Source organism: Idiotropiscis lumnitzeri, chromosome 17 (genome assembly GCF_059441095.1).
Source record: "Idiotropiscis lumnitzeri isolate Australia: NSW breed Sydney's pygmy pipehorse chromosome 17, RoL_Ilum_1.0, whole genome shotgun sequence".
Taxonomy (NCBI): Eukaryota; Metazoa; Chordata; class Actinopteri; order Syngnathiformes; family Syngnathidae; genus Idiotropiscis; species Idiotropiscis lumnitzeri.
In genome coordinates this window covers 2,493,876-2,508,874 of record NC_142407.1, presented here as the reverse complement: position 1 = coordinate 2,508,874, position 14,999 = coordinate 2,493,876, and the positions used below count along the sequence as shown (strand labels likewise).

Genomic DNA, 14,999 nt, shown 5'->3' with positions numbered 1-14,999 from the left:
AGACTTTCACCAGTGTTGACTACTGTTACCGGTTAATGTGTAACATACCTGTAACATACAGCAAAGCCATAACCTCATCCAATGCAAAACAATGGCGTGATGCAATGGATGACGAGATGCAGTCGCTAAAGGACAACAACACGTTTACCCTGACTAACTTACCTAGAGGTAAGAAAGCAGTGGGGGTTAGATGGGTGTATGCGCTGAAAAGCAATACTGAAGGATGTGAGAATTACAAAGCACGTTATGTTGCAAAGGGATATAGTCAAAAGATGGGTGTAGATTATGATGAGACATTTTCACCCACCGCGAACATGACTAGCATTAGAGTGCTAATGCAAATAGCAGATACAAGATAACCTGATTCTACATCAGATGGATGTCAAAACAGCATACTTGAATGCACCAATTGACTGTGAAATTTACATGGAACAGCCAGAAGGCTATGAAGTCAAATCAAGCACTGGAGAGAAATTGGTGTGCAAGTTACAAAAGTCACTTTACGGACTAAAACAATCCGGAAGAAATTGGAACAGAATGCTGCATGAATATTTGGACAAAAACGAATTTGTGCAAAACCCAGCTGACCATTGTGTTTATACAAAAGTGAACCATAATGACAAAGTGATCATGATAATATGGGTTGATGACTTGATTATTGCCACAAGCAATGAAAAAGTGTTAATGAACGTGAAAGAAATGATGACAGCAAAATTCAAGATGAAAGACTTAGGAAAGCTGAAACACTACCTAGGCATTGATTTCGAACAAAATGACAAGTGTATAAAAATGACACAGGGAAAATATGTTGAAAAACTACTGGAAAGATTCAACATGCACGACTGTAAACCAAGAATGACACCATGTGAACAGAAACTTGACTATACTGGGAACACAGAAGAGATCTGTGACGTCAAGAAGTAAAGAGAGGCTGTGGGTAGCTTAATTAATTTAACTACGTGCACAAGACCTGATTAGATTTTTGTTGTGAGTAAGTTATCCCAGAAGAACAATGGTCTACAGTAAAACACGTCTTAAGGTACTTAAAGGGTACAACTGGCAAGGAACTTTGCTTCACTAAATGTGATGAAAAACTTGGATTACAAGCATTCATTCATCCATTCATCCATCGCGCATGGATGCAGCGGCTAACAGCTCTCCCTCCCAGTGCTCCTTATTGCTTTTTATTAGTTTTTGCTTGCTCTTATTAGCACCAACTGAGGCACAGCATCGATATACCCGCCAGGACATCGTGGACATTGGATATCGATGCGAAATAACCATCACAGAGGAATTTTGCTATGATCGCAAAATTCCGGACGAACTGGCGAGGCCGCCCGGCTCACCGTGGCTTGTCATCGGGACCGCGAGGCGGCGCAGGCGACGCAGAGAGAGGAAGCAGAAGCGGGGCTGCAGGTCCGGTGTCTTGCTACGGCTGCGACGGCGGCCCCACAGGCAACCACTGCCGAGTCTCTACCTCACCAACGCCAGATCCGTGGTCCACAAAATCAACGAGCTGGGATTACTAATCCTGGGAAACCGCTATGTGCGAGACAGCAGTGTGATCGTCGTCACGGAATCCTGGCTGCACGCCAACGTCCCCGACGCTAGCATCCAGCTGACTGGGCGCTCGCTACATCGCGCGGATCGGACGAGGGCCACCGGTAAGAGAAGGGGCGGGGGGCTCTGTGTTTACGTGCATGAGAACTGGTGCAGCGATAGCACGATCGTCGAGAAGCACTCTTCCCCCGACATCGAGTTCATGTCCGTTAAATGCCGGCCTTATTTTCTCCCGAGGGAGTGATCGTCACAGCTGTTTACATCACTCCCGACGCTAGCACTAGCACGGCGCTCTCGCTGCTCGCGTGCGTCATCAATAAACATCAGCGGGCCTACACTGATGGCGTTCACATAGTAGCGGGAGACTTTAATAAGGCAAATTTAAAGACTGTACTCCCAGAGTTTCACCAGCATGTCAAGTGCCCAACGAGGGGAGACAACACTCGACCATGTGTACTCGAACATCAAGCACGCATACAGGGCCCTCCCACTCGCCCCCCTCGGCCAGTCAGACCACCTGTCCTTGCAGCTCGCACCTGCGTACACCCCTCTCAGGCGCAGATTCAGGCCCACCACAAAGACTGTGAAAACCTGGCGTGATGACGCCATGAATGAATTACAGGACTGCTTTCAAGACACCAACTGGGACCTCTTTGATCATCAGGACCTTGATGTCTACACGCACTGTGTACTGGACTACATCAAGTTCTGCATGGAAACTGTGTCCCTACACAGGACCATACGGACCTTCCCAAATGCGAAGCCCTGGATGTCCAGCAGGGTCCGCTCTCTCCTCAAGGCCCGTGACGCTGCCTTCAGGTCGGGCGACAAAGCCCAGTACAGGGTGGCTCGTGCTGACCTGAGCAGAGGCATCAAGCTAGCCAAGGCAATCTACAAGGGGAGGCTGGAGGCCCACCTTGCCAGCAACAGACCACGGGAGATGTGGCAGGGTCTACGGAGCATCACCAACTTCCGTGGCAGCAGCACGACCTCTGTAGACCCGAGTGCATCGCTGGCAGAGGAGCTTAACTGCTTCTTCGCTCGCTTTGACTCGCCCCAACCGTCACACCCCTGCGCCTCATGCTCCAACTCCCCCCCCACTCACCGTAGAGGAACACGATGTGAGGCGCGCGCTCCTGGCTGTTAACCCCAGGAAAGCTACTGGACCCGACGGAATACCGGGCAAGGTCCTCAGAGCATGTGCCCACCAACTGTCACATGTTTTCTGCAGGATCTTCAACCGCTCCCTGGCTCAAGCAGTCATCCCCTCCTGCTTGAAAACTTTCACCATTATTCCTGTCCCCAAAAAGTCACCCGCCGTCCACCTGAATGACTACCGTCCTGTTGCTCTCACACCAGTCATTATGAAGTGCTTCGAGAGGCTGGTTCTCCAGCACATCAGGGACTGCCTTCCTCCCACTCTGGACCCCTACCAGTTTGCATACCGGGCTAACAGATCCACTGAGGACGCCATCGACACTGTTCTGCATGTTGTGCTGGGCCACCTGGAACAACAGCAGAGCTATGCAAGGATGCTCTTTGTGGACTACAGCTCGGCATTCAACACGATCATCCCAGACATCCTCGTCGCCAAACTGGACATTCTCGGCCTCCCTGCCCTGACACGCATCTGGATTAAGGACTTTCTGACCAACAGACCCCAGACTGTGTTGCTCGGCCCCTACACGTCCTCCACCCGCACGCTGAGCACCGGTTCCCCTCAAGGATGCGTGCTGAGCCCTCTCCTATACGCCCTCTACACCTACGACTGCAGCCCAGCCCACGGCAACAACACCATCGTCAAGTTTGCTGACGACACGACAGTGGTCGGTCTGATCTCGGAAGGTGACGAGACAGCCTACAGAGAGGAGGTAAAGAGGCTGACGGCTTTGTGCGAGGACAACAGACTGCAACTCAACACTGCAAAAACAAAGGGGATCGTCGTCGACTTCAGGAGGAACAAGACGGTACCGCCCCCCCTCTGCATCGAAGGCGTGTGTGTGGAGAGGGTCCACACGTTCAAGTTCCTGGGAGTACAGATCTCCGATGACCTTTCTTGGACTCACAACACCACAGCAGTGGTAAAGAAGGTCCACCAGCGCCAGGGCAGGAAGCTGCTGCTGGCCTTCTACCACTCGTCCATCGAGAGCCTGTTGACGTTGAGGCGGACAGAGTGAGGCTCCAGAGGACAGTCAAAACAGCGCAAAGGATTATTGGCTGCCCTCTCCCCTCACTGTCGGACATCTACACCGCCCGGTGCCTCAGCAGGGCTCTCAACATCGTCAAAGACAATACCCACCCAAACTCCCACCTGTTCGACCTGATGCCCTCTGGCAGGCGCTACAGATGCATCAAATCGACGACCAATAGACTGAGAAACAGTTTCCTTCCGAGAGCCATCTCTATTCTGAACTCTCACACACACACGAGACCACCCTTACCTTGCAGAACAGCATCGTGATGTGTTTTTATATACCCTTCAGTATTATTTTCCATTGCACTCTCTTATTTATCTAATTTATATATTTGTCTGTATTATTGTTGTATTGCACTGGAGAGGGGAGCACTCTAATCTCGTTGCACTCTTGAGTACAATGACAATAAAGGGATTTCTAATTCTAAAAAAAAAAAAAAATACTGTGATGCTGATTGGCCAGCTGACAAAAGTGATAGACGAAGCACAACAGGTTACTGTATTAGCTTGAACAAAAATGGCCCTGTTGTTTCATGGAAGACTAAGAAACAACATACCATTGCATTATCCACATGTGAGGCAGAGTATATGGCTCTAGCTGCCACAATGCAAGAATGTTTGTACATAGTACAGTTGTTGGGCCATATTGACAAATATCAATATGAGCGACCAATTATCTTGAGGATAATCAAGGCACCATAGCACTGGCGAAAAACCCTGTAAAAAGGCAAAGGTGCAAACATGTTGACATAAAGTACCACTCTGCCAACATAATTTAAAAATAGTTTTTCGTTATCCCAGAATCAGACTGCTCCTGGGTTACACTAGGCCACCCCTGGTATCCAATTTAAAGACTGTACTCCCAGAGTTTCACCAGCATGTCAAGTGCCCGACGAGGGGAGACAACACTCTCGACCATGTGTACTCGAACATCAAGCACGCATACAGAGCCCTCCCACTCGCCCAGTCAGACCACCTGTCCTTGCAGCTCGCACCTGCGTACACCCCTCTCAGGCGCAGATTCAGGCCTATCACAAAGACTGTGAAAACCTGGCGTGACGACGCCATGAGTGAATTACAGGACTGCTTTCATGACACAAACTGGGACCTCTTTGATCATCAGGACCTTGATGTCTACACGCATTGTGTACTGGACTACATCAAGTTCTGCATGGAAACTGTGTCCCAACAAAAGACTATACGGACCTTCCCAAATGCGAAGCCCTGGATGTCCAGCAGGGTTCGCTCTCTCCTCAAGGCCCGTGACGCTGCCTTCAGGTCAGGCGACAAAGCCCAGTACAGGGTGGCTCGTGCTGACCTGAGCAAAGGCATCAAGCTAGCCAAGGCAACCTACAAGGGGAGGCTGGAGGCCCACCTTGCCAGTAACAGACCACGGGAGGTGTGGCAGGGTCTACGGAGCATCACCAACTTCCGTGGCAGCAGCACGACCTCTGTAGACCCGAGTGCATCGCTGGCAGAGGAGCTTAACTGCTTCTTCGCTCGCTTTGACTCGCCCCAACCGTCACACCCCCGCACTTCAAGCTCCAACTCCCCCCCACTCATCGTAGAGGAACACGATGTGAGGCGCGCGCTCCTGGCGGTCAACCCCAGGAAAGCTACTGGACCCGACGGAATACCAGGCAAGGTCCTCAGAGCATGTGCCCACCAACTGTCACATGTTTTCTGCAGGATCTTCAACCGCTCCCTGGCTCAGGCAGTCATCCCCTCCTGCTTGAAAACTTCCACCATTATTCCTGTCCCCAAAAAGTCACCAGCCGTCCACCTGAATGACTACCGTCCTGTTGCTCTCACACCAGTCATTATGAAGTGCTTCGAGAGGCTGGTTCTCCAGCACATCAGGGACTGCCTTCCTCCCACTCTGGACCCCTACCAGTTTGCATACCGGGCTAACAGATCCACTGAGGACGCCATCGACACTGCTCTGCATGTTGTACTGGGCCACCTGGAACAACAGCAGAGCTATGCAAGGATGCTCTTTGTGGACTACAGCTCGGCATTCAACACGATCATCCCAGACATCCTCGTCGCCAAACTGGACACTCTCGGCCTCCCTGCCCTCACACGCATCTGGATTAAGGACTTTCTGACCAACAGACCCCAGACTGTGTTGCTCGGCCCCTACACGTCCTCCACCCTCATGCTGAGCACCGGTTCCCCCCAAGGATGCGTGCTGAGTCCTCTCCTGTACGCCCTCTACACCTACGACTGCAGCCTGGCCCACGGCAACAACACCATCGTCAAGTTTGCTGACGACACGACAGTGGTCGGTCTGATCTCGGAAGGTGACGAGACAGCCTACAGAGAGGAGGTAAAGAGACTGACAACTTGGTGCAAGGACAACAGACTGCACCTTAACTCTGCTAAAACAAAGGAGATTGTCGTCGACTTCAGGAGGAACAAGACGCTGCCGCCCCCCCTCTGCATCGAAGGCGTGTGTGTGGAGAGGGTCCACACGTTCAAGTTCCTGGGAGTACAGATCTCCGATGACCTTTCTTGGAGTCACAACACCACAGCAGTGGTAAAGAAGGTCCGCCAACGTCTGCACTTCCTGAGAGTCCTCAGGAAATTCAACCTGGACAGGAAGCTGCTGCTGGCCTTCTACCACTCGTCCATCGAGAGCCTGCTGACGTACTGTGTCTCCACCTGGTACAGCGGCTGCACTGAGGTGGACAGAGTGAGGCTCCAGAGGACAGTCTAAACAGCGCAAAGGATTATTGGCTGCCCTCTCCCCTCGCTGTCGGACATCTACACCGCCCGGTGCCTCAGAAGGGCTCTCAACATCGTCAAAGACAATACCCACCCAAACTCACACCTGTTCGACCTGTTGCCCTCTGGCAGGCGCTACAGATGCATCAAATCAAGGACCAATAGACTGAGAAACAGTTTCTTTCCGAGAGCCATCTCCATACTGAACTCTCACACACACACACACGAGACCACCCTAACCTTGCAAAACAGCATTGTGATGTGTTTCTATATGCCCTATTCAGTACTGAAGTCTTATTTATTTATCTAATTTATATATTTGTCTGTATTATTGTTGTATTGCACTGGAGAGGGGAGCCCTCTAATCTCGTTGCACACTTGAGTACAATGACAATAAAGGGATTTCTATTCTATTTCTATTCTAACCAAGGTACTTTCATCAAAATCTGATGTGCCATTTCAAAATAAAATGCCAAAGAATTAAAATGAATTATAATTGAATTAAGTTTTCGTTATCCCGCAATAAGACAAACGCTGGGGCACACTACACTACTCCGGGTATCCAACCAAGGTACTTTCATCAAAACCTGATGTGGCATTTAAAAAAAAAAGGTATGAGAAATATCAAAATTTGACCAAAGTACCCGATTTCAAAAATCATTGAAAATTACGTTTTCGTTATCCCGCAACCAGACTACTGCCGAGGCACACTCTGCCCCCCCAGGTATCCAACCAAAGTACTTTGAATGAAATCTGATGTGGCATTTAAAAATAAATTGCGGAAGAAATCTCAACTTTCGGGTGTAACTGAAATTTTTTTAGATTTCTTCTTCCTTTTATTTTGAAATGCCACATCAGATTTTAATGAAAGTACCTTGGTTGGATACCTGGGGTGCCCGAGTGTAACCCAGGAGCAGTCTGATTCTGGGATAACGAAAACTTAATTTTTCATGATTTTTCGAAATTGTGTTTATTGGTCAAAAGTGGAAATTTCTTCGGCAATTTATTTTGAAATGCCACATCAGATTTCATTCAAAGCACTTTGGTTGGATACCTGGGGTGGATGAGTGTGCCCCAGCAATTGTCTGGTTGCAGGATAACGAAAACTGAATTTTTAATGAATTTCTGTAATCCGTTGTAACGGTCAAATTTTGATATTTCTTTGGCCTCTTATTTTGAAATGGCATATCAGATTTTGATGAAAGTACCTTGGTTGGATACCTGGGGTGGGTGAGTGTGCCCCAGCCCTGGTCTGGTTTCGGGATAACGAAAACTTAATTTTTCATGATTTTTCAAAATTGGGTGTAAAGGTCAAATTTGGATATTTCTTTGGCCTTTTAATTACAAACGCCACATCAGATTTTGATGAAACTACCTTGGTTGGATACCTGGGGTGGGCTCGTGTGCCCCAGCACTGGTCTGGTTGCGGGATAATGAAAACTTATTTTTTAATTATTTTTTTTAAATCAGTTGTAATCTCAGCCATTGATGCACAGTTCACATTAATTTCTCTTTCTATCTCAATTCAGAATATTTCTTGGTGCAATTCTGAGTCAGTTTTCATTCCCCCTGGGTGAAAAGAGAAGTTTAATAACATTATTTTAAATCCAAACCACTGATGTGCATACTTGAGTTTCACAGCTTTTATTTTGAAGGTGGCCAACAACAAGCGCTTTCGGCACATTACCATAATGCACCGTGATGCACAGTATTAAAAATAACTGTGGCGGCTGGCTTGACTTTGTCTTTGCGAGTGGAGGCTGGCCTGACTGCAGTCAGTGAGCGTACGCAAAAACATCGAACTTCGAGTGCAGTATAACAGATTTTTACATTTTCGTTTACAGCCCAGCGGCATGCAAACGAATGTTCACTAAAAGTATCATGGATTTTGGGGAAACATAAAAAAAACATTCAGTGATGGGGAAGTTGTGAAGGAGTGCTTAAATGCTGTTGCACAAACATGATTTAAAAGGAAAACACAAAGCCCAGATATGTCAAATAATCTACCAAATCCCAATGGCCCTGACTCCGTTCCAACCCAGATTTAAGTCACTGGCAGGCCAGTCTCAAACTAATTTTTCTCATCAAGAGAAGTTAAAAAATATTCAAAAGAAAAGGTGGTGTCAAAGCTCATTTTGAATTAGTTTTTCATGAGGACAGCCATTTTTATTGATTGTGTACTGAACATGTTGACCTGTTTTACTTGGATAATTAGGCTTTCCGTTTTTTTTTTAGGCTGATAACTCTTTGATTTAAGAAAAAAAAGGTAAAAGATGTTAACTCAATGCTTAGGACTTGATATATTTCTGCAGGAGATATTTTACAGTTTTTTCTGGAAGTGGCACCATTCAGTTCCTGCAGCCACATTTTCTTGAATGTGAAATAAATGATAAATAAATCAACACCACTACAGTAGCTACTGTTAGCCATGGCTAGAAAACATCCACGCGTGGCTACCGGCAGCATTAGCATTGATGCTAATGCTAATTCAATCAGAGAATTACTCTATCTCGTCCGTACAAAACTCGCGGGAAACTAGAGTCCCCAAGGAAATGACAAAATACTCAAATACTATAGTGTCACAGTTTAAACATACTTTACTTTCTTCACCTAATTTATAAATTTAAAGGTGCACATTATCACCGAGTACAATTAGCAATGTGAAATTAATAATCAAATACCATAACTGAATTGAATCATCAATACATTTCTGTTTTTTTGTGTGTGTTTTCTGATCAATCCTACAGTTTGCTGTTTTACAGCTCACATTGGTGGAAAAAGTTGTGAAATAATCAATTTATTTATTTTTACATCTCCAAAACCTGGCAGTGTTTTATCAAGAAAAGAAAAGTATCACAAGTGTGTAAATGCATAACAATCAATAACACAGTTATTTAGTCATGAATAAATACAAGAAACGTATTATATATTACTCAGTTTGTAATCTTACCAGCTCCACGTTCATGGATGTAGTAGGAGCTGGTGCTGGACAATCGGTTTGGTACCATCATGCTCGGAAGGGCTGGGGTGCCAGGCTTACTGTTGTCCTTACTCAGATTCTTGTGCGTCTGCATGCAGTAGGGAATACTGCTTGTCTTAGAGTGAATTGCTGTCATTTGTGTCGAAGGAAATACCGGAGAGGGAGGTGATGTGATAGATTCCGTCTTGAGCGAGTCTGTGCGAAATTCTGGACCGAGCAGAAAAAAACGATTTACCTTGATTCCGCATAAGAATACCTGCTACCACCGTCATCACACTTCAAGCCCACTGTTTGTAAAGTATGTACTAAGTCAAGAACTTAAAAGGCTTTACAGGCTCTTACCTAGACTCCCTTTCCAGGTGCTATCTTTGTCTTCTTCAATGGTGGCTGAAGTACTGAATCCAATGCTATGAGTGAGTGGTCCTAAACTTCCAAGGCCAGTATTCGAGATGGACATTAGAGACTTGGAGGGCCTCATTATAGAGAGCACATCTGACTTGATGGGGTCCTTCTTGGAGCGCTGGTGGAGTACCTTGATCATAGCATCCTTTTCTATAATCTGGGCATGGAGATTCTTTATCCTTCGTCAGAAAGAAGAAGTTATACAGAATTAAAGCAGTGTAAAAAAGGTACACCTTGGTCAGATCACCTGTCAATCAATCAAAAGCTAAAGAATAAAAATGTGCCTTCAAACAAGTTTTAAATGTGAACAGAGAGGAGGCCTGCCTAGCTTTTAACGGAAAGTCATTCCAGACGGAAGGACTGGCAACAGTAAAGGCTTGATTCTCTCTGAGGCTCCGTTCAGTCCTCGGCACCTCCAGTAGTGTCTGGTCAACCGACCTGAGACATCGGGCAGGTGGGTAGGTGTGAAGGAGCTCACAGATGTACGCTGGGGCAAGGCCATTTAAAGATTTGAATACAATACAATACAAATAGAAGTATCTCAAACTCTAAAATGCACTGCGGACCAGTGAAGAGAGGCCAGAATAGGGTTAATGTGCTCCCTCTTACAAGCTCCGTTTCAGAGCAGAGGAGGACAAGCTTAATCTTGAATTCATTGCAATAATCTAGCCGCGATGTAACAAAGGCATGAATTAGTGTGCTGCTGAAAAAAGAAAGGACTTTACCTTAGCCTTTTGCCTAAGGTGAAATAGGCTGGATCCAAAAACAGTACTGATTTGCCGATCCAATGTAAAATCTATAGCACTGTCCAATTTAAAACCAAGGTTTGAGACTGTTGACTTTAGATAAGACACCAGGGGGCTCAGGTCAACAGGGTGGAATTTAGAAGTGCCACTGGGACCGAACACCACAACTTCTGTTTTTCTTTCGTTAAAATTTAAGAAATTTTGTGAAATCCAGGCTTTGATTTTCTCTAGACAAGAGAAAAGTGGTCTTAAGGATTAAGTGCTCAGTGTGACATAGATCTGTAGATCATAGACTGTCATCCACTTAGCAGTGGAAGGAAATTGCATGTTTTTGTAGGCTGGATCCTAGGGGCAGCAAATCTAATGAAAACAGCAAGGGCTCCCAAAGTGAAGTGTGTGGAACACTATATGACCGAGGGGCAAAGCGGAACTCAGCGCAACATAGGCTAACACAAAAAGTCCTGCAAGCCAAATAAGATCCAAACCACATCTAGAGTGCTACCACTAATGCCCAACTGGTGCTGTAAACGAGCTGTAAACGAACAATACTGTGTGGTCCACCGTTATGTTCACCAAAGAAAGATTTCAACTGCGTGTGCACCACATTTTCCGGAATTTTAGGAATAAAATGAAATGGGGCGATAGTTTTACAGCACACTTTTAACAAGGCCTGTTTTCTTAAGCAGGGGTTGCACTACAGAATGTTTAAAAGGTTACAATACAATACAATACAACTTTATTTCTATAGCACTTTTTTTTTTATTCTTGCCAAGTTGGCGGCGCGAATGGATGCAGCGGCTCACGGCTCTCCCTTCCAGAGCTCTTTTTTACTTTTTATTTATGTATGTTCGTTTTTATTAATGCCAACTGTGGCCCAATATCGATACACCAGCCAGGACATCGTGGACATTGGTTTTTACCGATCCAAAATAACCGTCTCAGAAGAATTCTGCATTGATTGCAAAATTCCTGACAAACGAGCGAGGCCGCCCGGCTCACTGTAGATTGTCATCGATACCGGAAGGAGACGCAGCCGACGGAGGGAGAGGAAGCAGAAGCGGGGCTGCAGATCCGGTCTCCTGCTAAAGTTACGACAGCAGCCCCACAAGCAACCTCTGCCAAGTCTCAACCTCACCAAAATCTGGGAGATCTACAGGGAAACCCATTAGACTGGACTTGCGAAAAAAAAAAGAGAAAAAAAAAGATTGGTGTAAACTGACTTATGAGTGATTTTTGAAGCAGCAGTTGATGCTATTTCATTATTTCATTACATATTAACGCACATACTGCCAATGGTTCATTTGATGTTCATAATTTGCTTGAGAAGGAATTGAATAGACAGTTTGCTGATTTGGGCAAAAAGATTTTGCTTTTTAATTTTGTTTCCTGAGTTGCTTGCTTATATCTACAGAGAACATCAATTCAAATGATTTGTTGTTTTACTTAAAAGAGGAAATGTGGTGTCATCTGTTTTGATACACTGTGTAATGGTTTGGCCCAGTCACCTCTTTGTATTGTATATGTTTGGTCCATTGGCTTGGACAGGTGAGATGGGTGGGCGTTGCGTGAACAGTTAGTTCAGTGAATGTAAACGTTTATTTCCTATGCAACCTAGTTAAAAGTTCAGTTGATAAATTTTAAAATCATCAGTCTATATATTTATTTATGTAGTCTATTTCATGGACAGGGCAAACTTAATGCACTTTACTCAAATTAAAAACTAATATATGGTAAACAAAAAATAATGGTAAAAAAAACAAAAACAACGGAAAGGTCCAGAGCTTTTCAAATTGAAAACAAAGGGAGAAGAATGCAACTAAAAAAATATAACATCACATTTTCCTTCATACACACTCAGGACACACGTGGGCATAAACACAGTCTTCCCTGTCTACTTCGCGGTTTGGTGATTACATTACAATAACTGTACTGTCCTCGCAAAGACATGGGTGAGCATAGTCCAAGCTAGACAGCGAGCTAAACTCTCAAATGATGCAAGACGTCCTCTGGTTGTTGTTCACTTTTAATAGGAAATCTTGACACCGTTGAAAGAGTGAAACTAAAAATAAACACAAATGAACCCATCAGGCACGTTGGTCAGTATCATATGCGTTTGAAGACAATACAAGACAAATTAGCTGGCAATTCAACAGCAACTCACTAGCATACAACCAAAAGCCTTTAAATGTTAACCCTAGATTTAAAAAAACAACAATATGGCATGTTACATACAAGCGTTGCCTCTGTTGGAGCAAATAACTTCGGTTGGATTGCAGCTGCACTCGATGCGATCTCTCCTTCTTCCTCCCTCAACTACGCAATCTATATTCCCCTCCCACACGTAGTTTAGCCATCAACACTTCCTGCTTTAGGGTACATCCGCCAAAATAAAAGCATGCCTTTCAAAATAAAAGTCGTCATAAACAAATAAGATAAACCTTGCCTGAAAGGCAGAACAATAGCATTTGTAATTTCTTGTATGGTTCAAGTGCAATGAGGGTTTACTCAGTTGTTTGTCTTTCAAAAATTGTTCCGAGTAGTATGTGAAAGAACTGTATAATTTTAATTTTAAGACTTTAAGAAAAGTCTACAATTTCTACAGGAAGCAAAAAATAGTATACATTCTGCATGCGGTATGGTTATCAAGAATAATACAGGTATTTTGAAATATGTCACCTGCTTTCCATGTCCAAACATTGGCGATTAGCCATGAGAAGCTCTTCTTCTTCCTTTTGAATGCGGGCCTCCACTGATGTGTCATAGCTGCTGCTGGGAGAATGACTTAATATTGTGACAGAGGTGTCCCTGAAAACATGAAGAAGGGGAAATCAGACAACATTCTGTGTAGTGGTTGCTTTAACCAGTTGGTGGCCAATTAAAAAATACAATACAGAGAAGCAATGACACACATCAGATGTACAAACCATAGTAAAAAAAAAATATTTCCCTCCCCCATCTTTTTCCATGTTCAAACATTTTTGAAAAAGCTCCAGGGAGCCACTGGAGCGCTGGTAAAGAGCCACATGCGGCTCTGGAGCTGCGGGTTGTCGACCCCCGAACTAAGCGAACAAAACTAGACATCAAAGATTACTTTGAAAGAAGAGATCAACGATTTAGCCCGTCATGTCCAAGAATCTATAGTCAAGACATATGAAGTTGCATGTCCTCTGCGGAAGCGATAACAGAAGACTGGTTATAAGTGGTTGAGCGCTGAGCTGACAAGTCTGGAAGGAAGACCATCGAACAATCGTAAAGCTTTTCAAACAAAAAATGAGGACCATTGAGAAGCCCAAAGGCAAGTTCAGTCACACTTCAAAAATGTTGCCTGTAGGGTGCGACGTGCCTCAAGGCGGCGCTTTACTGAAATACTCCAACTGTTCATTTGGTAAAGGCAGTCCGTTAAAATAAAACAGGGCTAATGAGCACCATGTATAAATCAAATGGGATAATTACCAAGTCTCCAGAAGAAACGATAAACTGCCAACTCAATTTCGTTTCACCAGGTAGTCGAGAGGTGGATACGATGTCAAATAATGTGGATTCGAGACCAATAAACAACAATTTAGTCACTTCCATCTCCGCGGAAGAGTGGATGACAGTAGCAATAGATGAATTCCAGACTGTCAAGCCTCTTGCACAGGATTGAATAGATCCTGTTTTGATATAGAGGGGCTGGCAACACATTAAAAAATGTTGTGCCTGTCTAAGGTATGGTGATGGACCAATGGCCTAGATACGTGGCAGAGACGTTTTTCTTTCAAAAATGGGAAAGAATGGCTACTTCGAAGACTCACAGAATTATTACACTTACGTCATTTTAACTGAAGAGGCTGGAGCAAATGATCCTGTATAGATTGAATGAGGATTGTGGCTTGCAGACAAGACTCACCAACGCAGTATGTCTTCAAGGTAGGTGTGTCCACAGAAACCGCTCTGCATGGGTTTGTTTTGTGGATTGAGAGAAACATGGTGAGAAGGACGCTTGCTCTCGTCTTTATAGATATCGTGGGAGGTTTTGAAAACACTACTTTCAACAATTTGGCTGCATCTTGACGAGAACTATCAGTGCCTTCGGCATTGGTCCGTTGGATTGAATACTTAATGAGGTGATCGAACGGTTCAAGTGGAGCTTGACAGAAAAACTTATCAGGAAAATTGTAAAAGTTGTTTTGTTGCCTTTCCTTTGGAATTGTATTATGAATTCTCTACTTTTGGAATTGCAGCAAGTAAATGTATATACACAATAGCATGCGACAACGCACTTTGGGTAAGAGGCAGGGCAAATGGCAATAAGCATTGCTGTTGAAAAGGCTCGCAAAAGCAAGTAAGAGTTCAGCAACAAGATTGAAGTTGTCTTGATCTCGGACAACAAGCACATGCCCAACTTGGG

General features: G+C 44.9%; 1 protein-coding gene across 9 annotated transcripts in view; it reads right to left on the bottom strand.

Annotated features, from left to right (window-relative positions):
* Window positions 1-14,999, bottom strand: part of amot (angiomotin) — a 172,578-nt gene that overhangs the window by 43,256 nt on the left and 114,323 nt on the right. For 7 of the 9 annotated variants that reach the window (XM_088278846.1, XM_088278847.1, XM_088278849.1 and 4 more), the window contains 3 exons: window positions 13,286-13,414; window positions 9,804-10,042; window positions 9,432-9,668 (listed from right to left, as the gene is read on the bottom strand). In XM_088278846.1, coding sequence (XP_088134972.1) covers window positions 9,432-9,668; window positions 9,804-10,042; window positions 13,286-13,414 — 605 coding nt within the window. The remainder of the gene's footprint in view (window positions 1-9,431; window positions 9,669-9,803; window positions 10,043-13,285; window positions 13,415-14,999) is intronic. The other 2 variants (XR_015839549.1, XR_015839550.1) reach the window with 1 other exon arrangement.